This window comes from Dama dama, chromosome 30 (assembly GCF_033118175.1).
Source record: "Dama dama isolate Ldn47 chromosome 30, ASM3311817v1, whole genome shotgun sequence".
Classification (NCBI taxonomy): domain Eukaryota; kingdom Metazoa; phylum Chordata; class Mammalia; order Artiodactyla; family Cervidae; genus Dama; species Dama dama.
In genome coordinates, this window is record NC_083710.1 from 38,870,068 (window position 1) to 38,895,464 (window position 25,397).

Below are 25,397 nucleotides of genomic sequence, written 5' to 3' on the forward strand. Positions count from 1 at the left end.
TTTCAGAGCAGTGAGTAGGAAAAAGAATTAAGGATCAAAGCCATAAGCAAAATAAATGGAAATACAGCGTACACATAGCGTTCCTGGGCACCCAAAATCACCCTTTTGACAGCAGTTAACTTTAACTTTCTCTTGTATTTATTGATCACCGCCCACATGCCAGTCCCTGTTCCAGGCCAGAGGATGGGGCTCAGGCTGAGAGGGTCCAGCCCCGTGGGCAACAGTGCTGTAAGGCCTTCCTTTCCACAACCTCCATCTACCCACCCATCTGCCCCGCCTTTTCCAGGAGCCTCAGAAGCGGGGCTGGAAGACAAGTCTCAGACAGAAGCCTGGAATCGGTTGCAGAGCAGTGCGAGGAGGGTTTGTCTGTCCTGAGCTGCCTGAGGGTGGGGTCGCCGCAGGCCGAGGGTGAAGGGGGTCATGGGAAGGGACCTACTACTGGCACCTGACCCCGGTCCACTGCTCTGTTATCTGTGCATGACTGCCTGGGCCCGCCAATCCGCCAGGTACACCTGTACCTGCCCATCGCCCCACACCCACACCAGTACTTGCAGGTCCTCTGCACGCCCACCTTGCCTGCATCCCTGGGGCTGGGGGAAGGCTCTCCCCACCTGCCCTCAGCTCCACTTGGGCGGGAATGGGCACCCCAGGGTGAGGACAGAGCCTGAGGAGCCACAGGCCACAAGAGGAAGGGGTGCCCACAACAGGTCGGGAGAACTCTGGCTGTCTCCTGCCTCCTTCTTCTCTGGCCTCCATGCACCTGCCCCTCCAGTGAGCAAATCCACCTAAGTCTGGTTTCCAGATGGGTTTTGTTTCATTAGCAAAGTGCTTTCTTAAGAAAACACTTTGAGAAAGTGTTTTGACTCTGTGACTATCCAGGCAAGTCTCCCTCATGCTGGGGCCTCACCTGGTAGTCCTTGCAGGTACCTGTTTGGTTGAGGGGGGTGGCAATCCATGTTTCTGTCAGTGTTCCCCAACCCAGCCTAACCTGAGGCCAAGCTGGGTCCATGCCTCCTCAGCAGCCCGCTCCCCTGCCGCCCCGCATCAGACTTCCTGAGCCTGCAGCTGCTTCAGGGTCATAGCAACACAGACAGTGTGCAAGTGGATGCATGTCATGTCCACCAAAAGCTTTGCTCACAGGCACTGAGACACAGATTGTATGTGATTCTCATGAGTCATGAAATACTTGTTTTCTGATTTTCCCTCATCATTTGGAAATGCCAACAGCGTTCTTAGCTCATGGACCACGAAAGAACAGGTGGTGGGCTCGATGGGCCCTGGCCCTGGGCCGGGTGAATCTCCATCCTCCAGAACTGCTGCTGGAGCCCCACCTCCAGGACCTTGGGCTGTGGCCCCATTTGGAGAGAGGGTCTTCATGGAAGAAGTCAAGTTGCAATGAGATCCTTAGAGTGGGCCGCAATCAACATGATTACGTGTCTGGCCTCAGAGCCACCCTGCTGGCTGACCGTCCCTTCCTGGGCCCCGCCATCTGCTGTCCCCACTCTGTGTGGATCTTCTCAGTGATCCCACTGCTCCTGGTAGATGAGCCACAGGCCTTACCAGTCCTGGGGCCCGGCCACCCCTGCCCTCCTCCACCAGCTCTTCCGGGGCTGTGTGATGAGTGCTGCCTTCATAGTCCCCTTCTTCCATGAAAATTAAAATGCTGTCTATACCTGACAGCATAATCCAGACTGGACTGGCTGTTATACACTCAATGTTAGTACATTCACACTTTTCTTCTGATTTAAAAAAAATGAAAACATTTTTGTGGCCGCTGGGTCTGGTGCTGAGGCTCACGGGAGATGTGAGAGGGACCCAGGCCATCACGTGTCCCTAGCCCCTCCAGCTAAACACGCAGTTCAGTTACTACAGTGCTGCTCTGCAAAAGCACCTTGGGACAAGTCCCCGCCCTCACTCACCCTCAGTGGGGGCCCTGTCAGTGCTGCCTAAAGGAGGGCTGTGAGCAATGAACTCTTCCCAGGCTCCCTGCCCCTCAGGCCTGGGGCTCTGTGCGCACTCTGTGCCGGACTGGCTACCATCATCCCTCAGCGTGCAAGGGCCCCTTCCTGGGGAAGGCCAGCCCCAGGCGATTCGGTGGAAAGTTTGCCTCCTGGAGGCTATAAATTCCATGATGACAGGGTCCCATCTGGTCTGGTTTGCTCACCGTCATGACCTCAACGCCTAGCACTGTGCCTGGAATTCAACACACATGTGGTGGATGAATGAACAAAAAAATATTTATGATTCCTGAAATTCCACCAAAGGAGATTCAGTCTTGTGAACCTTAAGGGTTTTCCCGCTCCTGGCCTCTCTCTAAAGTACAAGTGCGGCTGCTGCGTTGCTTCAGTCGTGTCCGACTCTGTGCGACCTCATAGACGGCAGCCCACCAGGCTTCTCTGTCCCTGGGATTCTCCAGGCAAAACTACTGGGGTGGGTTGCCATTGCTTTCTCCAATGCATGCATGCACAAGTACCCAGCGGTTATCAGTGACAAGGACCTACAGCCCTGAAGGGGCCAGATGCGGCTTCCTAAGAGACCAGAGGTGGGGCATGGAGAAACAGTCTCCTCCGGTGAGGACCAGGCCGGGATGTCTTGGGCCCGCTGATGAAAAAGGTTTGGGTTCTGCGATCCTGCACTGTTTTTCTTGTACTTAGTGAATAAAAAGTAGTCTGGAGAAGAGACTGATAAATGTGCGCAGTATGTGGTGGGGGCTGTGTCCAGCAGCCTCTGTTTGGGGAGCGTGTTCCACGGCGTTCCATGTTCCCGGCCTGCAGCCGCTCACAGACGGTCTGCCTCCCAGCCTCCGCCCCACCGGCTGTGCTTTTTGGCTTCTCCCTCTGTCTCCTGCCACTTCTTCCCTTCCTGGCCAGATTTCATCTAAAGTGTCTCCAGATTTCTGCAGCTTTGTTCAGTACTAGAGTCGTTATACATTCATCACAGGGATCGTCAGGATGCTTTGCGTCTCCACACGTTCAGTTGTGTGTACAGTAGATGGGTATGCACCTGCCCCTTGATCTGGGGGGAACCTTTTTTTAAAAGTTTTGTTTTCTCTTTCTAGATCTAAACATAACTTCCTTTCACCATCATCTTCCCTCCATCATCATTCCACCCTGGAAGAAAAACATTAAAATGCAGACGTAGTCCTTCATAATAAGCCAAGTCCTGTTTGGTGTGAATGTAGCTTATTATCAGCAGTGCTGAGAAAAAGAATTCCTTGGTTGTCAGCAGCCATTTACAAGAGAAAGTGTCTCTCTATCCATTCTTATTTATTATTAATTCCTTAAAGTTCCAAGGTCCTCTTCTGAGGAAACCCTGTGAAACAGAACTAATTAAAACTACTTACATGACAAGAATAATATTTCCTGTTAACAGAAAATATTCCAATGATTTTGGGGCCACTGACAAAGGAATGGCTTCTAATTTCAGAGAGATTCTATTTCAACTTGAGGGCAACCAGGTGAGGAAGGCCCACTTACTGTGGTTATTTTGGTTTTGCCATCTCCACGGGGATGCCACGTGCTTGTTTATTATGTAAAAAAATTAGCGGGTGACTTCTGTGTACCAGGCCAGGGGCCAGATAGTGTGGTAGCCACTGTACCTATCTGGACCCCGGGCCCTGACCTCAGAAAGCCAGACTCACCAGAGAACCAGGACGAGTCTTCAAATGACCACTCGTCAGCCAGTGCTGCTGGGAGTTCATAGGAAAGGAAAGGGGTCATTCCCAGCAGAGACCCTCCAGGATGGCTTCTGGGAGACGCCACCGCAGAGCCAGGCCCCGGTGGGGCGTGTGATGGTTTCTTTCCTGCTGCGGCGACGCCCCCGCCAGCCGCTGAAGCATCACAGGTTTACTGTCTTCCAGTTGTGGAGGCCAGAAACCCATGTGCAGCCTCCGCGGCTAAAACCCAGGTGTTGGCAGGATGGCCTTCATCCTAGAACCTCCAGGGAGACTCTGCTTCCCATTCTTCTGCGTGGCTCTCTGGGGTTGTGGGACCCAGGACCCTGTTTTCCTGCTGGGTGCAGGCCAAGAGCTTCCAGAGGTGCAGGGGGCATCTTCTGACCTAGCTTCCCGTCATGGAATGAGCGGAGGCTCCTTCAGGCCACAACCCGTGCTGTTTACATTCTGACAGCAGTGGCCTCCTGTGCCTCCAGCTGCTGCCCTGTCCCTGCCCGCCCCTTTCCAATGGCAGGTCTCAGAGCTGTCTTGGTTCTTCACCACAATGCCTCCCACCTCCTCCACCCGGTGGGCTCCACGCTCCGGTGGCTGCAGGGCTTCAATCCAGCGGGTGTTTCCTTTTACTTGCTTCCTAGCAGCCTGCACCGTGATTGATCCCTCCCCCCAGAAGCACTCTTCCTTCTGTTTCTGAGAGGCCGTATTTTTTCTTGGGCCCCTGCAGCTGATGTTTCCTGTGCAGACTCACCGTGGATGGTGCATTTCCTCAGCATCAGGCCCCTTCCTGCACACCTCACCCATAGCATCTGTGATCGACTTAGAGACCTTGGCTACAGATTGGTGTCCACCATGGTCTTCCTAAGGTCTCTGTCCATGCACTCTGCTCCAGCTCAGAAGATACCTCCAGAAACAAATCCACTGGGATCTCAAAGTGTTACCACTATTATTTCTCCATTTCGGCCACTTTTCCCTTGTCCATTGTTACCATCTTGGCTCAAGCCCATCATCTCCCTCTGCAGCTAGTAACCTTCTGGCCCATCCCCCTCCTTCCTCCCAGCTCCCAGCCACTCCACAGCTGATCAGGACCCTGCCGTTCCTCTGCTTCCCCCCACCCCCCACGGCCATGAGTCCCACTGTCCTGAGTATTAAGACTTAAATCCTTAAAGTGCCCTTAAAGGCCCCACATGCCTGCCTCCTCCTCCCCACCTCCCATCTCTCCCCGCATCTCTGCATTCCATTCATAAGAGTCTTCTCCCGGGATTTGAGATGCTGGGTCCTGTTCCTCCCCACACAGGGTCTTTGCATATGCAGCTCACTGGCTCTCTGACACTTTCCCAGTTCTTCTTGTTAATTTCTTCTCCACTTTGGCATCTCAACTAAAGTGCTTCCCACATTTCCTAGACCAACCAGGTCATACTCTTTCTATGATAAGAGCTCAAGGAGCTGTAGTGTCTTTCCTTTGGGGGGATTCCTAGGTGGCATTAGTGGTAAAGAATCTGCCTGCCAATGCAGGAGATGGACGTAAGAGACATGGGTTTGATCCTTGGGTCCGCATTGGGAAGATCCCCTGGAGAAGGAAATGGCAACTTGCTCCAGTATTCTTGGTGGGCTACAGCCCATGAAGTTGAAAAAATTTGGACACGACTAAGCACAGCACCACAGTGATGTTTGCTGTCACTGTTGTGTCCCCAGAGCTGACAGCAGCTGGGTTTCCAATAATATTGAACAAATTAAGTGCTGCTAGAACGGGTGACAAACCTGGCCTGTTGTAAGTTCTCACTAAGTATTTCTCCTTTTGACTTTCAAAGGTCATCAAGAGACCAGAGGGAAAATGTCCAGTAAGTGGTTGGAAGAGTGAAAATGAAAACTTGGGATTTTGTGATGCAGATTATAACTTTTGTAACCCACGAATACAGCAAGAAGTCTCATGTATGCAAAATAAGAGAGAGACAAGGTGGACAGACTTAAGATCTTGTTTTGCCCTGAGGTCATCTTTCATTGTAGATGACCGACCGACCGACCGACCGACCGACCGACCGACCGACCGACCGACCGACCGACCGTGCTCCACCCTTTTGTCCTGTGAAACATAGGCACAAAGATGCCTTCTACCGCCCTGCAGCCGTCTCACCTCCAACCTCACCTCTTGTGAGAGCTCCCGAATATATCTCCAGCCCATTTCCCGCCCCCCTCCACCACCACCCACCAGGGTTGACTCAACAGCACCGGATTGCCTGAGCCAGTTCTCCACCTGCCTTAAACACCCGTCTGCCGAGACCTTTGTTTCTGCTCTCTCCTTCTTCTGATACCTGTACCTTGAACTCTAATTCCTCCTTTCACCTCTGACTTTCTGAAGTCCAGTAGCTCTGGAATACTTTTCAAGTTCCAACCCTCAAGCCCAGAAACTCTTCTTGTCCTGGGGTTACCAGCCGTCAGATACAACCTTCATGACTGCTTCCTGACTTTTATAGGTTTCCCTTTGCTCTTTCAAGTGGGGCAGCCTGTCAGTCTACCATAGGCCGTCTTCCACTTCTGCATGTGAAATCACCTTATCATAACCTCATCATAGTTTTCAGGATCAAAACCCACTTACCCAGCATCTGAAGGGAACACACAGTTTTCTTTTCAGATCTCTTTGATAAAGCAAAACACAGTGGTCTTAGAAGCAAATGTTCAGTAACAACCGTAATGACATTTAGTTGTTTTTGTGGTTGCTTAGTCGCTGAGTTGTGTTCAACCCTTGCAACCCTATGGACCGTAGCCCACCAGGTTCCTCTGTCCATGGGATTTCCCAGGCAAGAATACTGGAATGGGTTGCTATTTCCTTCTTCAGAGGATCTTCCCAACCCAGGAACTGAATCCACGTCTCCTGCATCTCCTGCATTGGCAGTTGGATTCTTTACCACTGGGCCACCAGGGAGGCCCCAATGACATTTAGTAGTTAACTGTAAACTAAAAGTTAAAAATAGAATGTGAAAATGTCCCTTTTGCAATTACACAATTAAGAATTTCTTGTCAATTTAGATTGGCTCAGCTGTTTTCCTTTGAAAGTGTTAGGTTTGGACTTTCCTGGTGCTCCAGTGGTTGAGAATCTGCCTGCCAAAGCAGGGGGAACAGGTTGGATCCCTGGTCAGGTAAGATCCCACGTGCTGTGGGGTAGCTAAGCCCGTGCACCACAACCACGAAGCCCACGCTCTAGGTCCACGAGAGAGTAGCTCCTGCTCCGCTGCAACTAGAGAAAACCTCAGTGTGCCAAGGAAGTCCCAGAGCAGCCAGTAATAAATAAATAAAATGTAACGAAAATGGTCAACATCATCTGTCAGAAAAAATTTAGTGTTAATTTTGTTACAGAAATTGATTTCCTTGAGACAAGAGTTGGAGCCTTATGTTCTCTGTTCTTCCTCCCTAAAGCAAGTTTTACCAATATTTACTGCAAATGACCAGATTAAGATCTTAAAGGAAAGTTTTAAAACGTCTAGGAGCTTCCAGACCTTCATGGTGGGATTTTTCTTTCAATTACAGACACAAAAACATTCTGCCTATGTCTGCAAAGGAAACAGAAGTTGCAGCCAACTATAAATGCAATGAGAAAAGTAAGTGGATCGCCAGTGTTGCTGTCACAGCTCACTCAGCGTGAAAGGTAAACAAACGGAGGATGTGGTAGGAAAAGAAAACTTGTTTTAGCAATTGTCTCTTAATAACGTAAAGTGTCAACCTAAGAATTTTTTAAATGCAGAATGTGATTTTTATCTTGATAGTGTTTCTTTGAGGTCTTCTGGGAACACATCTTAAATTATTGAGCAATTCTGACTTATGCAACCACATACTTCATTACTCATCTGAGAAGCAGAGCGGCTATCCAGAGGATGAAGCAGGGTTCTGTGTTGGATGCTGCTGGAGAGGCAGGTCTACAGAGACTGGCAAGGTGGCCAGCCCGTAAGCCCTGCTGTGTCCCTGGGCCTTCCCCTAAGAATGCCCTGGAGGTTTTTATCAAAATTTCCAGGAAGCTCTGTTTTCCAAAATGGCTCAAAACAATTAGAAGTAAATTAAAATCAGAGAAAATTTACTCACTCATGACTTTAATATTGGAAAATACATGTAAGAATTGAACTTTAGGGACTTCCCTGGTAGTCCAGTGGTTAGGACTTGGCGCTTCCACTGTAGGAGGGATGGCTTTGATCCCTGGTCAGGGAACTAAGATCCCAAAAGCTGTGCCTCATGACCAAAAAAAAAAAAAAAGTCAGAAAATTACCAAACAGAGGAAAACAACAAAAAAGTCCCTCAAAAGAACAAAAAAGTGGGGGAGGGAAATGGGGAGTTAGTATTTAAAGAGGACAGAATGTCAGTCTTGGATGATGAAAAATTTGTAAGTTTTATATTATGTATATTTTATCACAATAAAAAGAAATTAAAAAAACAGTTCATCATTAAAGTAGATACCCCAACTAATAAACCTGGTATTGCTAACTCTTTCTACAAGTACCTACAGGTTTGCAGAACAGAGATCTCCAAAGAACAGTGGACCAAGAGATCACCCTGGCTGACCCAGAGTGCTTGATTCTGAGAAAAAGGTGATATTTAAAATTTTTATATTTCAGACGTTAAAACAGCCTTTAAAATTTCATTCAGTACATTCAAACCAGCAGTTAAATTCCCCATTTATAGCTTTAGGGAGAGAAAATGGTCCCTGTTCTTAAGGAATTTTATAATCTAATTAAGGAGACAGACTACATGGGTATGAAACAAATTAAATCAGTGTAGCCCATCTTCTTTCTGCTTGTCTAGGCCTTTCGAAATCTGACCCCTCTGCTTTTTCACTACTCCCCATAGAGAACATTCTTCTTAGTTAGGCAGATTTGCTGTGTGTCCGCCACAGATTGCAAACAAAAAGGACTTTTCTTTCCAAAAATTGTGTTGAGACCAGAGCCTGCTTTCCAGCCACTAAGGTATAAGAGGCTAAGTCATAATCAGGTTGCTTGCATTCACAGGTGGGAAAGGGTGGGGGAGGGGGGCACATTGCACAGTGGCCTCAGGGGGGTCCCCTTAAACACCTTGGGCCCGGGTCCCCCGGCTCACTCCACAGGGACCAATCCTGTCCCCTTGGACAAAGTGAAAAGGTCAGGACTGTTTGAGATTACCTGAATACACCTTATAATTCAGTGTTTCCAATCTCTGGTGTCAGATCCACCAAGGCTGGACTCCCAGCTCTTCATCTCTGGTGAGTTAGTTGGGCTCTCTGTAAAATGGGTCTTCTATAAAATGGGGTTAATAACACAGTTGTTATTCAGTTGCTCAGTCGTGTCTGACTGTGACCCCATGGACTGCTTGCTGTACACTGGGCTTCCCTGTCCTTCATCATTTCCTGGAGCTTCCTCAAACTCATGTCCATTGAGCTGGTGATGCCATCCAACCATCTCATCCTCTGTTGTCCCCTTCTCCTCCTGCCTTCAATCTTTCCCAGCATCAGGGTCTTTTCCAAAGAGTCAGTTCTTCACACCAGGTGGCCAAAGTATTGGAGTTTCAGCTTTAGCATCAGTCCTTCCAATGAATATTCAGAACTGATTTCCTTTAGGATGGACTGGTTGGATCTCCTTGCAGTCCAAGGGACTCTCAAGAGTCTTCTCCAACACCACAGTTCAAAAGCATCAATTCTTTGGCACTTAGCTTTCTTTATAGTCCAACTCTCACATCCATACATGACTACTAGAAAAGCCACAGCTTTGACTAGACAGAACTTTGTTGGCAAAGTCAAGTCTCTGCTTTTTAATATGCTGTTTAGGTTGGTCATAGCTTTTCTTCCAAGGAGCAAGTGTCTTTTAGTTTCATGCCTGCAGTCACCATCTGCAGTGATTTTGGAACCCAAAAAAATAAAATCTGTCACTGTTCCTATTGTTTCCCCATCTATTTGCCATGAAATGATGGGACTGGAAGCCATGATCTTAGTTTTTTGAATGTTGAGTTTTAAGCCAGAGGATTAACTGAGATAATACACAAGTGTAGGGCAACACCTGGTATACACACATAGTATATACATATGTTAATCAAACTTATACCCAGCGAGGTTGCCACCGCCACAGACTTTGTTCTCAGCAGAACTTATGCTTCCTGTCTCTTCTCTCCCCTTCTCAACTGGATGCATTATATGGATGATTATTTAAACAGGTCTTTTTAAACTTGTCCTGTGTAGAGTTATCAGGAATTTAAGACAAAAGTCACCCAGAACTGTTATGTCCAGAGAGTACCATTTTCAATATTTGGCAGGATAATTTTCTGAACTTAAAATCACACACACATATGTATGTGTATATACATGTATATATACACACACACATATATACTGTTATATATTTTATATGATATATAATGTATATTTTATGTAAATAGCTTAAATGTAAATGCATATATCATTTAACCAAATTAGATCCTATATGCTATTCTGTCACTTAAGTTTTTTGAATGCATCTATGAGAGTGTAAGTTCTGCCAGTGGGTAAATGAAGTAGTTCTGCTCACTATGGTACCAACAGTGTTTGGTTTAATCCATGGTTCATGGCTGCTGCTGCTGCTAAATCGCTTCAGTCGTGTCCGACTCTGTGCGACCCCATAGACAGCAGCCCACCATGCTCCTCCATCCATGGGATTTTCCAGGCAAGAGTACTGGAGTGGGTTGCCAGTGCTTTCTCCAATGGTTCGTGGTAGGTCCTCAAAAAGCAAAAAAAAAACAAAAACAAAAACCTAAAAGAATGATTGACTCTGTGTCAATAAACACAACTGTTCTCCTATATTCTGTATCAGTTTCCTCAAGTGAGACTCTATCTGGAAATTTGTTTCCAATTTGTTTCCTGTATATGTGAAAAATTTTAAAAGGTGTTTTTAAAAAAGGCACAAAGAATAATAACACAGCTTACATTATTGAACCTAATCACTGAGAATCAACAAATTTTAAAGTTCGGACAGTTTCTTCCAAATAAAGAAAGACTGGAGAGAAAGATGATGCCCCCAGTTTCCTCCTGAGTCCAGTTTCCAGTCTCCCTGCTGCCCGGCCACAGCTGTCATGATTTCCGCGTGTGTGTCTTGCAGTCCTTGTGGGTACGAGTATACAGTACTTGATCAGTATAGGCTCTGTGACATTTGGTTTTTTTATAAACATGCTGTTGTAATGTATATATAGTTCTGCACCTCGCTTTTCTCCCCTCTGCAATGATTTTTGAAGTCTAACTACACTCAGGTTTCACTGATCTATTTTACATATTTTATTTCCCCACTGTTCCCCATTGCTAGACTTTTAGGTTCTTCCTGATTTTTCACTATTGCAAACAATTCCAAATTTGATTAGGTGTCTTACTCATAAATTGTAAAGTCCATTTTATTTACAGCCTATCTGTCTTGGTTAGTTCTGTCTCTGTCGTCGAGGACAGAGCAAGGGAAGGACCTTCTCCCGCACACAAAGCCAGGAGGGGGCCGGCCCAGGCCGAGAACAGGTGAGGGCGGAGGTCCGCGTCCAGGTGAGGGGCTGGGCGGGGCGCAGGTGCAGGGATCCAGGCGCTCCCTGGGGGCTGAGCGGGAGGGCCGGGCGGGGCCGGCTGGCCCTCGTGGACAGTCCGGGGCCTGACGCGCGGGAGGCGGGGCCGGCGTGGGCGGGACCGGGTCGGCTGGGGGCGGGACCGGGCTGGCTGTGGGGCGGGGCCGCCGCTGCGGGGGGCGGGACTGGGCCGGCTGTGGGGGCGGGGCCGGAGAGGGGCGGGGCAGAGGCGTGGCTGTCGCCGCCGCGGGGAGCGGGGCGGGGCGGCGCTGACGCGACGGTCACGTGACGGCCCAGGAATGCCAACAATGTAGCGAATGTCCCGCTCGGGCTGCGCGCTGGGCCGCGGCGCTCGCGCCGGAAGATGGGGCCGCCCGCCCGCCAGCCCGCCGGCGCCCCGTGTCCCCGCCCGCTGGCCGCCCCCGGGCCCGGCGTCCCCCGCGAGGCCCCGGAGCCGCGGGCCAGGCGGCCGCGGACGGCGTAGACGGCGCGAGGTGAGCGGGGCCGTGGGGTCCAGACCCGGGACGGGGCGGCGGGCGGGGCCGCGCGCTCGGTCGGGGGGGGTGTCCGCGCCGTCGGGCCGCCTCGGCCCCCGCCCCTCGGCCTCGCGGGCGGTGGTCCCCCGCCGAGGTCTCGCCCCGCTCCGGCCGGGCCGCACCCCCCGGGCAACCCCCTCCCCCACTTGCCCCCCACCCTGACCCGGTCCGGAGCCGGGCCTCCCGGGCCCCCCGGCTCTGGGACGGGCTCGCGGTCCTGGGGCGCCGGCGGGGGCAGGCGGGGCCTGGGTGGCACACCTGCCCGGCCCGCGGGCGTCGGCCGGGCCAGGCCGGTGAGCTGGGCGTGCGGTCCGCGGGCGGCGGGACCGGGGTCTCGCCGGGCTGGAATCCCGGCTGGAGCCCCCGCCCGGGGCCTCGCGGGGTCCAGCACCTGGCAGGTAGAGTCAGTGGCCAGGCAGCTCTCTTCCCAAAGTGCTCAGCAAATACGTACGTTTTCAGAGGAAAGTTTGGCCACACTTTACTAAGAAACTTGAATGGAAAGTCACAAAATGCGTGTTGTTCACACAGGTGTTCAGTTTAAATTTTAACCCAGGAGTTGACAGGCCTTCCCTTAGTAATGGAGAAAGTAACTCCTGGCGCATTATTAGGAAAATTGTACTAAGGAGACTTTGGTCCATATTTTCAGTTGAATTTAAGCTCCGTTCCCTGCGATGGATCACCATTTTTGAGCGCTCAATCTAGAGACTAAGCTACTTTGTATCTTTTCAGTTTTTTTTTTTTTTTTTTTTTCTTTAGCAAATGTATTAACAAGGCAGTAAGAGGAAAATCTTCAAAATAAGAATGCACAGACTGTTTAAGAAAGTCTGTTTTAAATTATAATTAACAAGAAACTGTTATTCAGCCTCATAAAATTTGGTCACTGTTTAGTGAATATACCAGCATTCCTTTGAAATTAAAATTGCTGAACATTTAATAAATCTTAAAAAGTCAATCAGTTTATTGAATAACGTATCTGAGCAGAAGCTGTCCTGAAAAATTATTAAGGTGAATTACTAGAATCTCGGAATTTTTGAACTGGAGAGAGTTCTTGCAGCTCTCCATCTGACTTGAAGTAGTTTTGACTTAGCTGTACATATTTCTTTCTTTCCTTAGCAAATCCCCGGGTTGGTGGGAGGGACTTTCCTTTGGTGGGGGCGGGGGGGGGGGATGTTTACAATAAGATGCCTTGTTATTTTGAATATCTTGTTGTAAATAGCCAGCCCTGGTCTCCTCAACCTCACTGCATGTGTGGGCTGGGGGTGGGGAGAGGTGTTGAAGCTGATAAATACCCGGTAAACTCACAGGAAAGATGTGGGGAACTTTACAGGGAGGTGTACCGATTTGTATTGGAAAAAACAGATTAACGTAGTTTTGAAAAGCTGCTTTTATATTTTATTTCATGGTCATAATAATGTGAAACTTCTAAATAATGTTCTTCACTGATTTTTGAAAGAATGATGGGATTGAAGAAGGATCAATTCACTGCATTTACTTTGCTTTGACTGTAAATCTGCTCTAAAAAAACTATGTGAATCTCCTTCCTTTTTAAAGAAACCGAGTATTTGGTAATCCCCGTCCAGCCTCCAGCCTTGGCAGTTCAGGGTCCCCAGCCCCATTGTGTGCAGGCGGCTGCCGCTCTTTGTGGAGATGGGGTTGGGTTTTATCACAGCAGCACCTGTGGAGGCTGCTGGGGCCTGAAGGGAGGTCGCCTGCTTTGCTGCTCACTTCCATGTTGGTTGCTTTAAAGCCAACAAAGGTTGGTACCCTTGGACAGAGAGAGAACAGTTACAATGCTAAAATTAGGGTGGGAATTTGACTCTGACATTGTTCAATGTTTTCCATTCACTCTAGGAAAACTTTGTATCTCTTGCAATCTGTCAACCTAATAGTGACAGGTGTTTTTTTTTTTTTACTTAATTTTTGTCTGTGTGCTAATATTTGACGTTCATAGGAATTTTTCTGCAGGATAAGTGAAAACTCATATTTTGTAGCATTGGTTTGCATTTACTATTAACCGTTCCGATTTTGTGGTGCCAGGCAGATCCTGTAGTCTCTAAATGCAGTTAGGGTGGTGAGAACCTTTCTGAGGATGTAAGTTGGCTTTTGGATGGAGTGGGTCTCCGTTTGGGGTAGTGACTCCAGGCGGTGATCTTGAGCTGGAGTGCTGAGGACTGGCTTTTTCCTTACTCATTAATTCAGTCCTGTCCTGCTTCACAGGAGTGCCACTCCTGTGTTTTCATTAAATTGACTCAGAGGGTACCTCCCCCCAACACACACACCCACAGTTATCTCCCTGTTGGTCTTTCTCTTCTGTGTTTTAGCCTTTTCACAGGAAGTCCCAGGCTCCAGGAATAGCTTCACACTTCCTCCGTCCAATGTCAGCCCTTTCCCCTTTCCAGCTTTGGTGACACGACCCTTTCGCTGAGAGGTCTTCTCTGAATAGGCCTGAGCACTGGGATTCTGGGGACAGTCACGATCACCTCTGTCCACAGCAGTGGCTCAGGTGGTCAGAGCCCTGGCCAGGAAGTGTCTGACCATGGGAAGGGAGGGTTGTTGGAAGGAGGCAAGGCTTCTCAAAGAGTGGAAGCCCTGCTGGGGTGTGGAAAGAACACAGGAGACTCATTTGCTGGGTTGCTTGCTGTGAGGAGTGCTGCACAATACGGATCATACTTTTATCCCTGGCCTGCTCATTCCGCCCTGGCATGGGGTCTCCTGGCCGGGGCAGCCCTGGAGTCAGCCGTCAGCGTGGTGGTTTATGATTCTGGTGTTCAGCACCTGGCTGGAGGCCTGGCCCGGCTGCTTGATCTCATTTCAGCTTTGCTAGTTAATTATAGTAAAGATACAATTTAAATAATAACTGGAATTTTAGGCCCAAGAAATACTGTTTAAAAAAAATGCCGTATGTCAATAGTGTGGATCCCAAAGAACGTGGGTTTCATTGGTTCCCTGGTCGGTGCTGAATGTGTATTTGGCAGCCAGTGAGGTTGTGAAGCACTTGGAGGAATTAGAATAAAAATTCTTGAACATCTGATAACATTTTCCAGGATTGGTTGAAAGACTAGAATTGAGTTTGATAGGGCCACGTTAAGGTTTGCTTAGAATACTGCTCTCATATTGTTTTTAGCAGAGCCGCCTGTACTCGGGATAGGCCTTAGCCTTCGTCTCAGCCCCAGATTTGAAAATGAGTTTTGTTTTGTGTGTTGTATTGCAATTTTAAATTTCCAGTGTCTTATAGTTTCTTTTGAAGTATATTTAAGTCAGTTGATGATACCTAAGAAATTAGACTGCTTTGTTTGCTACCCACCCCACCTTTTTTTTTGGCGCACTGTGGCTTGTGGGATCTTAGTTCTCTGGCCTCAGTAGTGAAAACACAGAATTGTAACCACTGCACCACCAGGGATTTCCCGTGTGTGCATGTATGCTAAGTCGCTTCAGCTGTGTGCAACTCTTGCAACCCCATGGACTGTACCCACCAGGCTCCTCTGTCCATGGGATTCTCCAGGCAGGAATACTGGAGTGGGTTCCCATGCCCTCTTCCAGGGGATCTTCCTGACCCAGGGATTGAACCCGCGTCTCTTATGTTTCCTGCATTGGCAGGCCAGTTCTTTACCACTAATGCCCCCTGGGAAGCCTGTATAATTTTATTAATTTATTTTTGGCTGTGATGGGTCTTTGGCGCTGTGCAGGTTTTCTCTCTAGTTGTGGGGAGCGGGGGCTACTCTGTCGTTGAGGTGTGCGGGTGGCTTCTCTTGTCACGGAGCACAAACTCTGGGCACAAGGTCTCAGTAGTTACAGCACACGGGCTTGGTAGTTGCGGCTCCCGGGCTCTAGAGCACAGGCTCAGTAGTTGTGGCGCACCAGTTTAGTTGCTCCAAGGCATGTGGGATCTTCCCAGACCAGGGATCGAACCCATGTCTTCTGCATTGGCAGGCAGATTCTTTACCACTGAGCCACCAGGGAGGCCCACCCTCATTTTTTTTTAAGACTCTTGAGACCTTAGGTCATAGGGCCCTTAGGGCCTTTTGAAATTCTGGATGAGAGAGCTTATTAAAATGATACTGTAGTGTGTCAGAGGGGCTCATTTCCAGCTGCAATCGTAATTTGACTGATGAGTATTCTCATGAAAAATGCTTTCAGAAGTTCATAATTTTGCCATGAAATCAACTGTCGTCAAACTAAAGTCTAAAATACAAGGTCTCAAGCTGAGAAAATACTTGGATTCTTTGTGCGACTGAAGGAAAGTTTCATCCTTCCCTAGGTGTCTGGCACCATCACTGAGGAAGCCAGGTGTGCCTAGGGGATCACGGTGGGAAGAGGATGAGAGGATGGAGGGGGGGTCCTCCCACTCCCTCTGCACAAAGGAGCTTTTCTAGGTGCAGTTTGAGGGGCTGTCACTGAATAACTCTGTCACCTTTTCTGTATGTTTGAAAATTTTCATAATGAAATGCTGAAGGGGAGGAAAAGAAAGGACAGATACTACTATGTCTGACCTGGATTCCGTTCAGCCACGCCCCCCCCGGTGTTTCTAAGTTCATGTGTAAATGCACACATGTCTGGTCTCTCCTGCACTGCTAGGCTTTATAATCAGAACGTTTGTGTGACCCACAGGCACTCAAAAGTATCTGGGGGTGTGTGGCCTTGGGAAGCCACTCCCCATTGTGCTTCTGTGTGGGGTGGGGGGTACCAGGCGGTTCAGACCTCCGTCTGTGAGCGGGGTGCACTTGTGTCAGCACCAGTGCTGAGGTCCAGCCTTTCCCAACACAGCTGTGTTTGGAGGGGGAGCATGGTCAGACCCTGGCCCGCTGGATACGAACATTAGATGAGTTGGCGTAATGCTTATCATTTTAAACATTCCTGAGTGTACAGTTCAGTGGCAGTAAATACATGCACACTGTCACTGCAGTCACTGCCACAATCCGGACTTTTTCAGTGTCCCAAACAGAAGCTCTGTACCCATTAAGTAATAACCTTCTCGGCCCAGCCCTGGTAACTGCAGTGCACCTTGTCTCTGGATTTGCCTCATGAGAGTCACATAGTGCTTCCCTTCTGTGTCTGGCTTGCTTCACGCAGCGTAATGTCCTCAAGGTTCATCCGCATTGTAGCCTGTCGGCTTCCCTGGTGGCTCAGCAGTAAAGAACCTGCCTGCCATCCAGGAGACGTGGGTTCGATCCCTGGGTCGGGAACATCCCGTGGAGAAGGAAGTGGTGACTCACTCCAGTATACTTGCCTGAAAAATCTCATGGACAGAGGAGCCTGGTGGGTATTAGTCCCTGGGGTTGCAAAGACTCCAGCACAACCTAGTGACTGAACACCAGCTTGTGTCAGAGCTTTACTACGTTTTCTGGCTGAGTAGTATAGCGCAGTTGTGCAGCTTCTTACAGTGGTTTTGTGTAAACATCAGAAATATTGCATCTGAAGCCTTGGAGCTTGGAGAAGGGGCACAGCCCCTGCTGAGTGCTCTCCCGAGACCCCCGGGTGGCAGGTTTCAGCTCCAGCCCAGGAGAAGCACCAGACCCAGGCAGTTCCAGGCAGTGGGCAGCGGCTCCCACCCTCAGTTCTCACAGTTCAGGTGCTGGGGCCTGGGGGTGAACAGCAGGGTCTCTGAGGTTGGGTGGGCGAGGGGCCCTCTGCTCTGGAGGGGTTTACAGCTGGGAGCCCTGAGGTTCACGTGGTGAGCAGGTGGAAGGGGGTTGTCCCTGGACACAGGGCAGGCTTGCCACGCTCCAGCTGGAGGAAGAACCAGGTCCTCAGAGCTGTGCAGCCTGATTCAGGCTGTGTTCACACAGAGTCTAATGGTGTCAGCCTTTCCCTGTCTGAGCTTTTCTCTCTTTAAAAAGAAAGATGCTTTAACTTTTTAAATGTTGTCATCAAAAACTCATTTTTTGACATTGAAGCACAGCTGATTTACAGTGTTGTATTAATTTCGACTCTTCAGTAAAGTGACTCAGTTATGCACATATATACACTATTTTTCATATTGTTTTCCATTGTGGCTTATTGCAGGATATTGAATATAGTTCCCTGTGCTATACATTAGGATCTTTTTTATCTATTCTATATATAAAATAGTCTGTATCTGCTAACCTCAAACTCCTAACCCAACAGGCCCCCTCCCACCTTTCCCCTGTGGCAACCACAAGTCCGTTCTCTATGCCTGTGAGTCTATTTCTGCTTTATAGATAAGCTCTTTTGTGTCATATTTTATATTCCACATATAAGTGATGTTACATGGTATTAGTCTTTCTCTGTTTGACTTACTTCACTTAGTACGGTAATCTTTTTAAGTCCATCCATGTTGCTGCAAATGGCATTTCATTCTTTTTAATGGCTGAGTAGTATTTCATTGAGTATATGTACCACATCTTTATCCACTCATCAGTTGATGGACATTTAGGTTGTTGCCATATTCTGTCTGTTGTATTAATAAGTAGTGCTGCTATGAACATAGTGCATATATCGTTTTGAAGTAGAGTTTTCTCCAGATATGTGCCCAGGAGTGGGATTGCCGGATCATGTGTTAACTCTATTTTTAGTTTTCCTGGGAACCTCCATACAATTCTGCAAAGTGACTGTATCAATTTACATTCCCATCAACAGAGTAGGAGCATTCCCTTTTCTCCACACCCACTCTAGCATTTGTTATTAGTAGACATTTTGATGTTGGCCATTCTGACCAGTGTGAGGTGATACCTCATTGTGGTTTTGATTTGCATTTCTCTAATAATTAGTGATGTTGAGCATCTTGACATGTACCTGTTGACCATCTGTATGTCTTCTTTAGAGAAATGTCTGTTTAGGTCTTCTGCCCATTTTTTGATTAGGTTGTTTGTTTTTTGTTGTTGTTGAGTTTGTTCATTCCTAAAAAGTACTGCTAACTTTATGTGGGAAACACCAGCAGTGCTGCTAAGGGGCTTTCCTCATAGCTCAGTTGGTAAAGAATTTGCCTGCAATGCAGGAGACCCGGGTTCTATTCCTGGGTCAGGAAGATCCCCTGGAGAAGGAAATGGCAATCCACTCCAATATTCTTGCCTGGAGAATCCCACTGACAGAGGAGCCTAGTGGACTACAGTCCACGGGGTCGCAAGAGTTGGACACAACTTAGTGACTAAACCACCACCAAAAAGTACTGCTAATATTATATGGGAAACACCAATGAACACCTTCTGATTTTCCTTTTCAGGTGGAGATGATCTTCAAAATGAAGACCCTGGAAAATGTTTGGTTCTCTGCAGGAACTACAAAAATGGAAGGAAAGGACACTTTCAAAAGGAAACTGTTGTGAAAGTGTGTTTACAGCTAACTGATACTGTTGGTCTTGTCTCTTAAACAATAAAACGCTTTAAGAAGATTGTATTTATGGTCAGAGGAACCTGCGGCGACCATGCGGCCGAAGACTTTCCCCGCCACCACGTACTCGGGGAACAGCCGGCAGCGGCTGCAGGAGATCCGGGAGGGCCTGAAGCAGCCGCCTGCGGGGCTGAGCAGTGACGCCACCCTGGACGCCAAGGTCCTAGGGGGCAAGGTCCTGGGGGGCAAGGACACCGCCCGGCAGCAGCAGATGAGGGGTGCCCCGAAGTTCGGGCCATATCAAAAAGCCCTGCGGGAGATCAGATACTCCTTGCTCCCCTTTGCTAACGAGTCGGGCACCTCGGCTGCCACAGAAGTGAACCGACAGATGCTGCAGGAGCTGGTGGATGCAGGCTGTGACCAGGTGGGTACAGGCCCCAGAGGCTGCTTGCGGCCCAGCCCAGGGATAGCCCATTTGGGGTGCAGAAGAGCCCTGCAGATGTCCCTGGAGAGGGGTGTCTGGGCTACAAGTCCCCTTCTCCCCAAAACCGTCCTGTGAGCCATTTTCCTTCTCCAGCATGATCCAGAAATCTGAGCTCTCCCCAAAGGGTGCCCCTGGGAGGACTGGCAGGCTTTCCCACATAGCCCTTTTTAAGGTTTATTTGGCTTATTCTGGGCTGTCACGGGAAAGAGACAGGCTTCCTTTAACTTGTTTTTGTTCTGTGCGTTTTTTAGCTCAGGGGGAAGGTTGATTAGCATGAATTGGCTCTTTGACTCTTTTTCCTTCTGTTTTAAAAGATAGCACATACGCTGTTAGAGGAGATGTAACTATGTTAAAGAAAGGAGAAACACTAGAATAAAAAGCTTCAGAAATCATCAGAATGGTGCAACACAGCGTGACGTCTCCAGTTAGTGGTGTGAAAGTGAGAGTCGCTCAGTTGTGTCCGACACTTTGTGACCCCATGGACTGTACAGCCTGTGGAATTCTCTAGGTAGGAATACGGTGGGTAGCCTTTCCCTTCTCCAGGGGCTCTTCCCAACCCAGCAGTTGAACCCAGGTCTCCCACATTGCAGGCAGATTCTTTACCAGCTGAGCCACAGGGAAGCCCAAGAATCTGGAGTGGGTAGCCTATCCCTTCTCCAGGGGATCTTCCCGACCCAGGAATTGAACTGGGGTCTCCTGCATTGCAGGCGGATTCTTTGCCAACTGAGCTATCAGGGAGGAGGCACCAAATACACGTAAACACACACGGGAACGGTGCACCTAGCGATGCTGAGCTGTGCATGGGCTATCAGTGACACGTAACCAGTAAAAATGCCCTTGCCTCATGAAACGGTTTCTGAAGGCAAGCGCTTTACCAGCACCTGTTGTGTGGAAGTCAGAGCTGGGTGAACGAGGACAGAAGCCGGGCACTTCTGCTCCTTGGTAACTGAGCAGGGTTCGTGCTCAGGGCATCTCAAGAGGGCTTAAGCACCTTCAGTTCCTTAGAAATACCCTAATTATGCACTCCTGGCCTCGGAGTCCTGGGACCTGGGAGAAAAGAAACAACTCCCCCTTTTACTTCTAAAAGCTCCGTCAACCCTCTTGTAGTTTCTTACCAGAGAACCTACATTTCCCAGATGATCTGTTTGTGAGACTAGTGGTTCTGCTTGCAGGCTTCCTGGAGCCTCTGGGCCGTGCGGGAACTCTCCTGTGGGTGCGGGGACCCTCCTGTGGGTGATGAGGTTTGTTGTGTTGAGAGCTGCTCTGCTCCAGCCCAGGGCTGTGAGCAACTAGTGCAGAGTGGTTAGTGCACGTGACAGCAGAGGCCCAACCGTTCTCTGTGATCATGTGAAGCGACATCCGCTGCCAGCTGCTGCCCCCTGACAGACAGGTGAGATGGTTGTGGTGGTCAGAAGGAGCCAGCCATCCCAGGGAAATAGTGGATGAGAGTGCAGATACTCAGCCGTCATGACTGCAGAGCTGAAAATCTCCTGGAAGTCACTTACAAACAAAAGAGCTGTTGTTGCAGTTGTGATATAAAGAAACAAATCAGGCAAATGATCCAGAATTCAGGTGGGATCTCATTGTGGTAAAATCCATTAGTGATAATTGGAGTGCAGGAAATAATGAAGTGGGTACTGTTTCCAATATATTAAAACACAAATATAGTAAAATGAAGTGTTGGGGTACCTGTAAGTTCCCATCAGCATTTAATTTATGTTAATTGCTAGCAGAAAGGACCGACATTTAAATGCTCCTGAAATAATCCATCAGTTTGGTGTATAGTGTTACTTTATGACTTAAAACAACTGTACCTTCACTCTGACCTTCCAACTCAGATTTTTTCTGGCCTGGTTAGAGGGTACATTTGCTTTCAGAGAAATCTGGTTCCAAAGTTATTATCTGGAAACTTCCCTGGTGGTCCAGTGATTTAGACTCCCCACTTCCAATGCAGGAGGTGTGGCTCTAATCGCTAGTTGGGGAACTAAGATCCAACATGCTGTGAGGTGTGGCCAAAACGGGGGAAAAGAATTTTTAAAAAGATTCCTAAGGCACATGAAAGGATGTTCAGCATCACTAATTAATAGAGAAATGCAAATCAAACCTACAGTGAGGTACCCCCTCAGAGAGGTCAGAATGGCCGTTATCAGAAAGTCTACAAATAAATGCTGGAGAGGGTGTGGAGAAAACAGAATCCTCTTACACTGTTGGTAGGAATGTAAACTGGTGCAGCCACTATGGAGAACAGTATGGAGGTTTCTTAAAAAACTGAACATAGAGTTACTGCATGACCCAGCAATCCCACTCCTGGGCATAAATCCAGAAAATATAAAAACTCTAGTTCAGAAAGATATATGCATCTCTGTGTTCAGAGCAGCATTGTTTACAATAGCCAAGACACGGCAGCAACCTAAATGTCCGTCAGTGAATGAATGGATAAAGAGGATGTGGTGTGTGTATACACACACAATGGCATATGTGTCCACCATAAACAATGAAATAATGCCATTTGCAGCAACACAGATGCAACTTAGAGAGTGTCATATTAAGTGAAGCAAGTCAGAGAAAGATAATCATTAGTTATATGTGGAATCTGATTTTTTTAAAAGATACAAATGAATTTATTTACAAAATAAAGAGACTTACAGATATCAAAAACAACCTTATGGTTACCAAAGGCAAAATGTGGGGGAGGGATAAATCAAGAGTTTGTAACATATACACACTATTATGTAAAATAGGTAACCAAGGACTTAGCATATAGCACAAGGAACTCTACTAAATATCCTGTGATAACCTGTGTGAGAAAGTCTGAAAAAGAATAATAGAGAGATGTATAATTGAATCACTTCGCAGTACACCTGAAACTAATGCGACATTATAAATCAAGGATACTCCAATTAAGAAAGAAAAAAAAGGATGCCCAGGTGGGAGGAATACCAAAGGGCAGCTATTTGGCAAAGCACCCAGCTGAAGAGTCAAGAGGGAACTTGATGTTTTATCACTTATCACAAGTGTTTTATCACTTATTTTTTAATACGTGGTCAAAGTGCTGTGTCCCACTGCCTCTCTGAAAGCAGAGCCTTGTGTTTTTCTCCCGGAAGCTTCCCTTGTGGACGCAGTGAGGCCCCGTGGTCTTCTGTCCGGGTCGGTGCCTCCGGACTTCGGAGGCTGCACGGAAGAAGGGGATGCGAGCTGCCTGCGCGGAGGCTCCGCTGTGGGGTGTGGGGTCCTGGGCGGAGGGGGGCTGAGGGGCACCGCAGGGTCACCGGGTGAGGTGGTTCCTCTGAGTCAAAGACCAGGGGTGTGTGGGGCCGAGCTCGGGCCGCACCCCCACGCCCCGCCCTGCCGTGTGAGGGGCGCCTGGCGCGCAGCCTGTTGCCTCCGCTGAGGAAGCCGCGGGGAGGGCGGTGGGCCGTGGGAGCGCCGCCCGCAGGTCCAGGCGGGGCCGTCGTGACGGAGAGGCGGGGTCGGAGCGAGGGCACCGCTCACGAGAAACCCACGGCCGACGGGCCGATGAGAAGGCAACCAAGCTTAGTTTTTTGAGCTATTTAAAATATTCAAAACTTCAAGCAAAACCGCACACTTTTGTTTTTCTAAACATGCGATTCCTCTACGCCCGCGGGGGGCGCCCGCTGGCCCCAGGCGGTTCTCAGATGGGACCTGCCTCCAGCCTGGAGGCTGAACCTCCTGACCAGTCCCCAGAACACAGCGGGCGCACCCGGGACCGGCAGCCACGCAGGGACTGTGGGACCTCCCTGGAGGCCCGGGGCTGAGACTCCCCGCTCCCAGTACAGGGCCATGGGTTCCGTCCCTCCTGGGACACTGAGCACTGTGCAACCGCTAAGAGTTCACAGGCTGCAGAGAGACACATGCCACAACTGAAAGAGCCCAGTGCCACAGCTCAAGAACCGGCGCAGCAAAATATGGAAAAACAAATAGTTGGAAACAAAACAGAGGCACGCAGTAGCTTCCTGGGACAGTTCGTGTGGAGCAGACTGTCCCACTTGGGCACCTGGGTGACAGTATCAGGACAGTGACTCACTTGTAAAATTTATTTTTTCACCAAAAACATTTTATATTGGGGTATAGCTCGTTAATAACGTTGTGATAGTTTCAGGTGGACAGCAAAGGGACTCAGCCGTGTACATGTATCCATTCTTCCCCCAAACTCCCCACCTATCCAGGCTGCCACATAACACTGACTGCTCACCTTCTTGTTGGATGATACACGGTTCTGCACACACCTGACAGGAGCTGAGGGAGTGTCTAAGGTTTCAGAGACCTTTTTCCTAAAATAATATTTATTTATTTATTTTTGGCTGTGCTTGGTGTTTGTTGCAGTGTGCAGGCTTTCTCTAGTTGCGGCGAGCTGGGGCGACTCTTCGTTGTGGGTGCATGGGCATCTCATGCAGTGGTGTCTCTAAAGCATGCAGGTTTCAGTAGTTGTGACACATGGGCATGACAGTTGTGGCTTAGGGGCTCTGGAGCATGAGCTCAAGGATATGTGGCACATGGGCTTAGTTGCTCTGCTGCCTGTGCGATCTTCCTGGGCTGGGGTTCAAACCAGTGTCCTCTGCACTGCAAGATACTCTTAACAATTGGACTACCAGGGAAGTTCCTCAGAGACCTTTCTGATGTGTCTGTGTACATATGCGCTAGCCTGGGAGTGGGGAGGTCCTGTGTGAATGAGGTGGTCCAGAGGAGGGAGGCTACTTGAGGGGTGACTCTTCCCCAAACCCCTCGTGGCTCCTGTGAAGAAGGGAGTTATCTTCTGATAAGGTGTCACCTGCTGACAGCACTCAGGCATTTTTAGTTAGGTGTTTTTCCAACTACAGAGCAGGATCCTTGAATGAGTGGAATAATCGGTTTTGTGGGCTCTGATAACAGTGCAGAGTCAGATCACACATAAATAAGGTTAAGTGTTGTTCTTATGAAATTGTGAGAGTGAAGACAAAACTGCCGTGTGCTGTAGATGGACTGCTAGCCTTTCCTGCCTGGAGGATGACAGGCCACCTGTAACTCCTGGAGGCTCCACATTCCTCGGAAAAGGAGAGAGAAGCCCTGATTTTGAAACCGAAAATTACATTTTCACTACCCTTTTCCCAAAACTAAATTGTTATAAAACAGATTGGATCTTTGTTTAGTTTAGGTTTTTCAGCTAGAAAAAGAATATTAAGTGTTACTTGTGAATTTCTGAGAAAGGAGATTTCATTTGATTGAATTTGTAAAGCCACCCAGCAGACATTCTGTGTTTTTTTTTTTGAGTACTATACTCTTCCTTCATTGATCCGGTAATGTCTGGTCTGCCGCTCTGATGGGACCTTCCGGCTCAGAGCAGTCATGCTGGGTCCCTGCAGCGTTCGTGTTACTGCCGGGCTCATGTTTCTCTGCCCCAGGGGTGGAAGTGCATTGTTGCCAAGGATCTCAGCCTCTCACGCTGCCGGAAAGCCTTCCTGGCAGGTGACTTGAGAAAGTGTCCAGCGAATTGCTTTTCCTTCAGAAGCACACTTATGGCGCAGTGCTGGCTGAGGGAGCAGGGCGCTTACACCGCAGCACTGGAGCCCCATGTATCCCACATGGGGGCTGGGTGGCGCTCTGCCTGCCAGCCTCCCTCCTCTAGCTGCTGCCCCAGCATCTGTGTGCTGCAGACTGCCCACTGGGCTCCGAAGGTTGGCAGGCCTCTCCATCCATCAGCGATGGGCGGCTATGTCACAGACCCCACCGTCCCTGGAAGTCCAGTAGTTAAGATTCTTTGTGGTGAGGACAAAAAAATAGTTGTTTTCTCATCTGTTTTTTCCTCTAAATTATCTAGCATTTTAATCCCACTTCCTTATTTAACTTTAAAATGATCTGTTTACATTTAGTGGAAGGACAGGGAAAGGGACATTTCAAAGAG

General features: G+C 48.8%; 1 protein-coding gene across 1 annotated transcript in view; it reads left to right on the top strand.

Moving 5' to 3' along the window:
• Positions 1-11,593: 11,593 nt before the first annotated feature.
• Positions 11,594-25,397, top strand: part of LATS2 (large tumor suppressor kinase 2) — a 31,504-nt gene continuing 17,700 nt past the window's right edge. The window contains exons 1-2 of the mRNA XM_061133721.1: positions 11,594-11,685; positions 18,908-19,438. Of these exons, the coding sequence (XP_060989704.1) occupies positions 19,109-19,438 (330 nt within the window). The 5' untranslated portion in view covers positions 11,594-11,685; positions 18,908-19,108. The remainder of the gene's footprint in view (positions 11,686-18,907; positions 19,439-25,397) is intronic.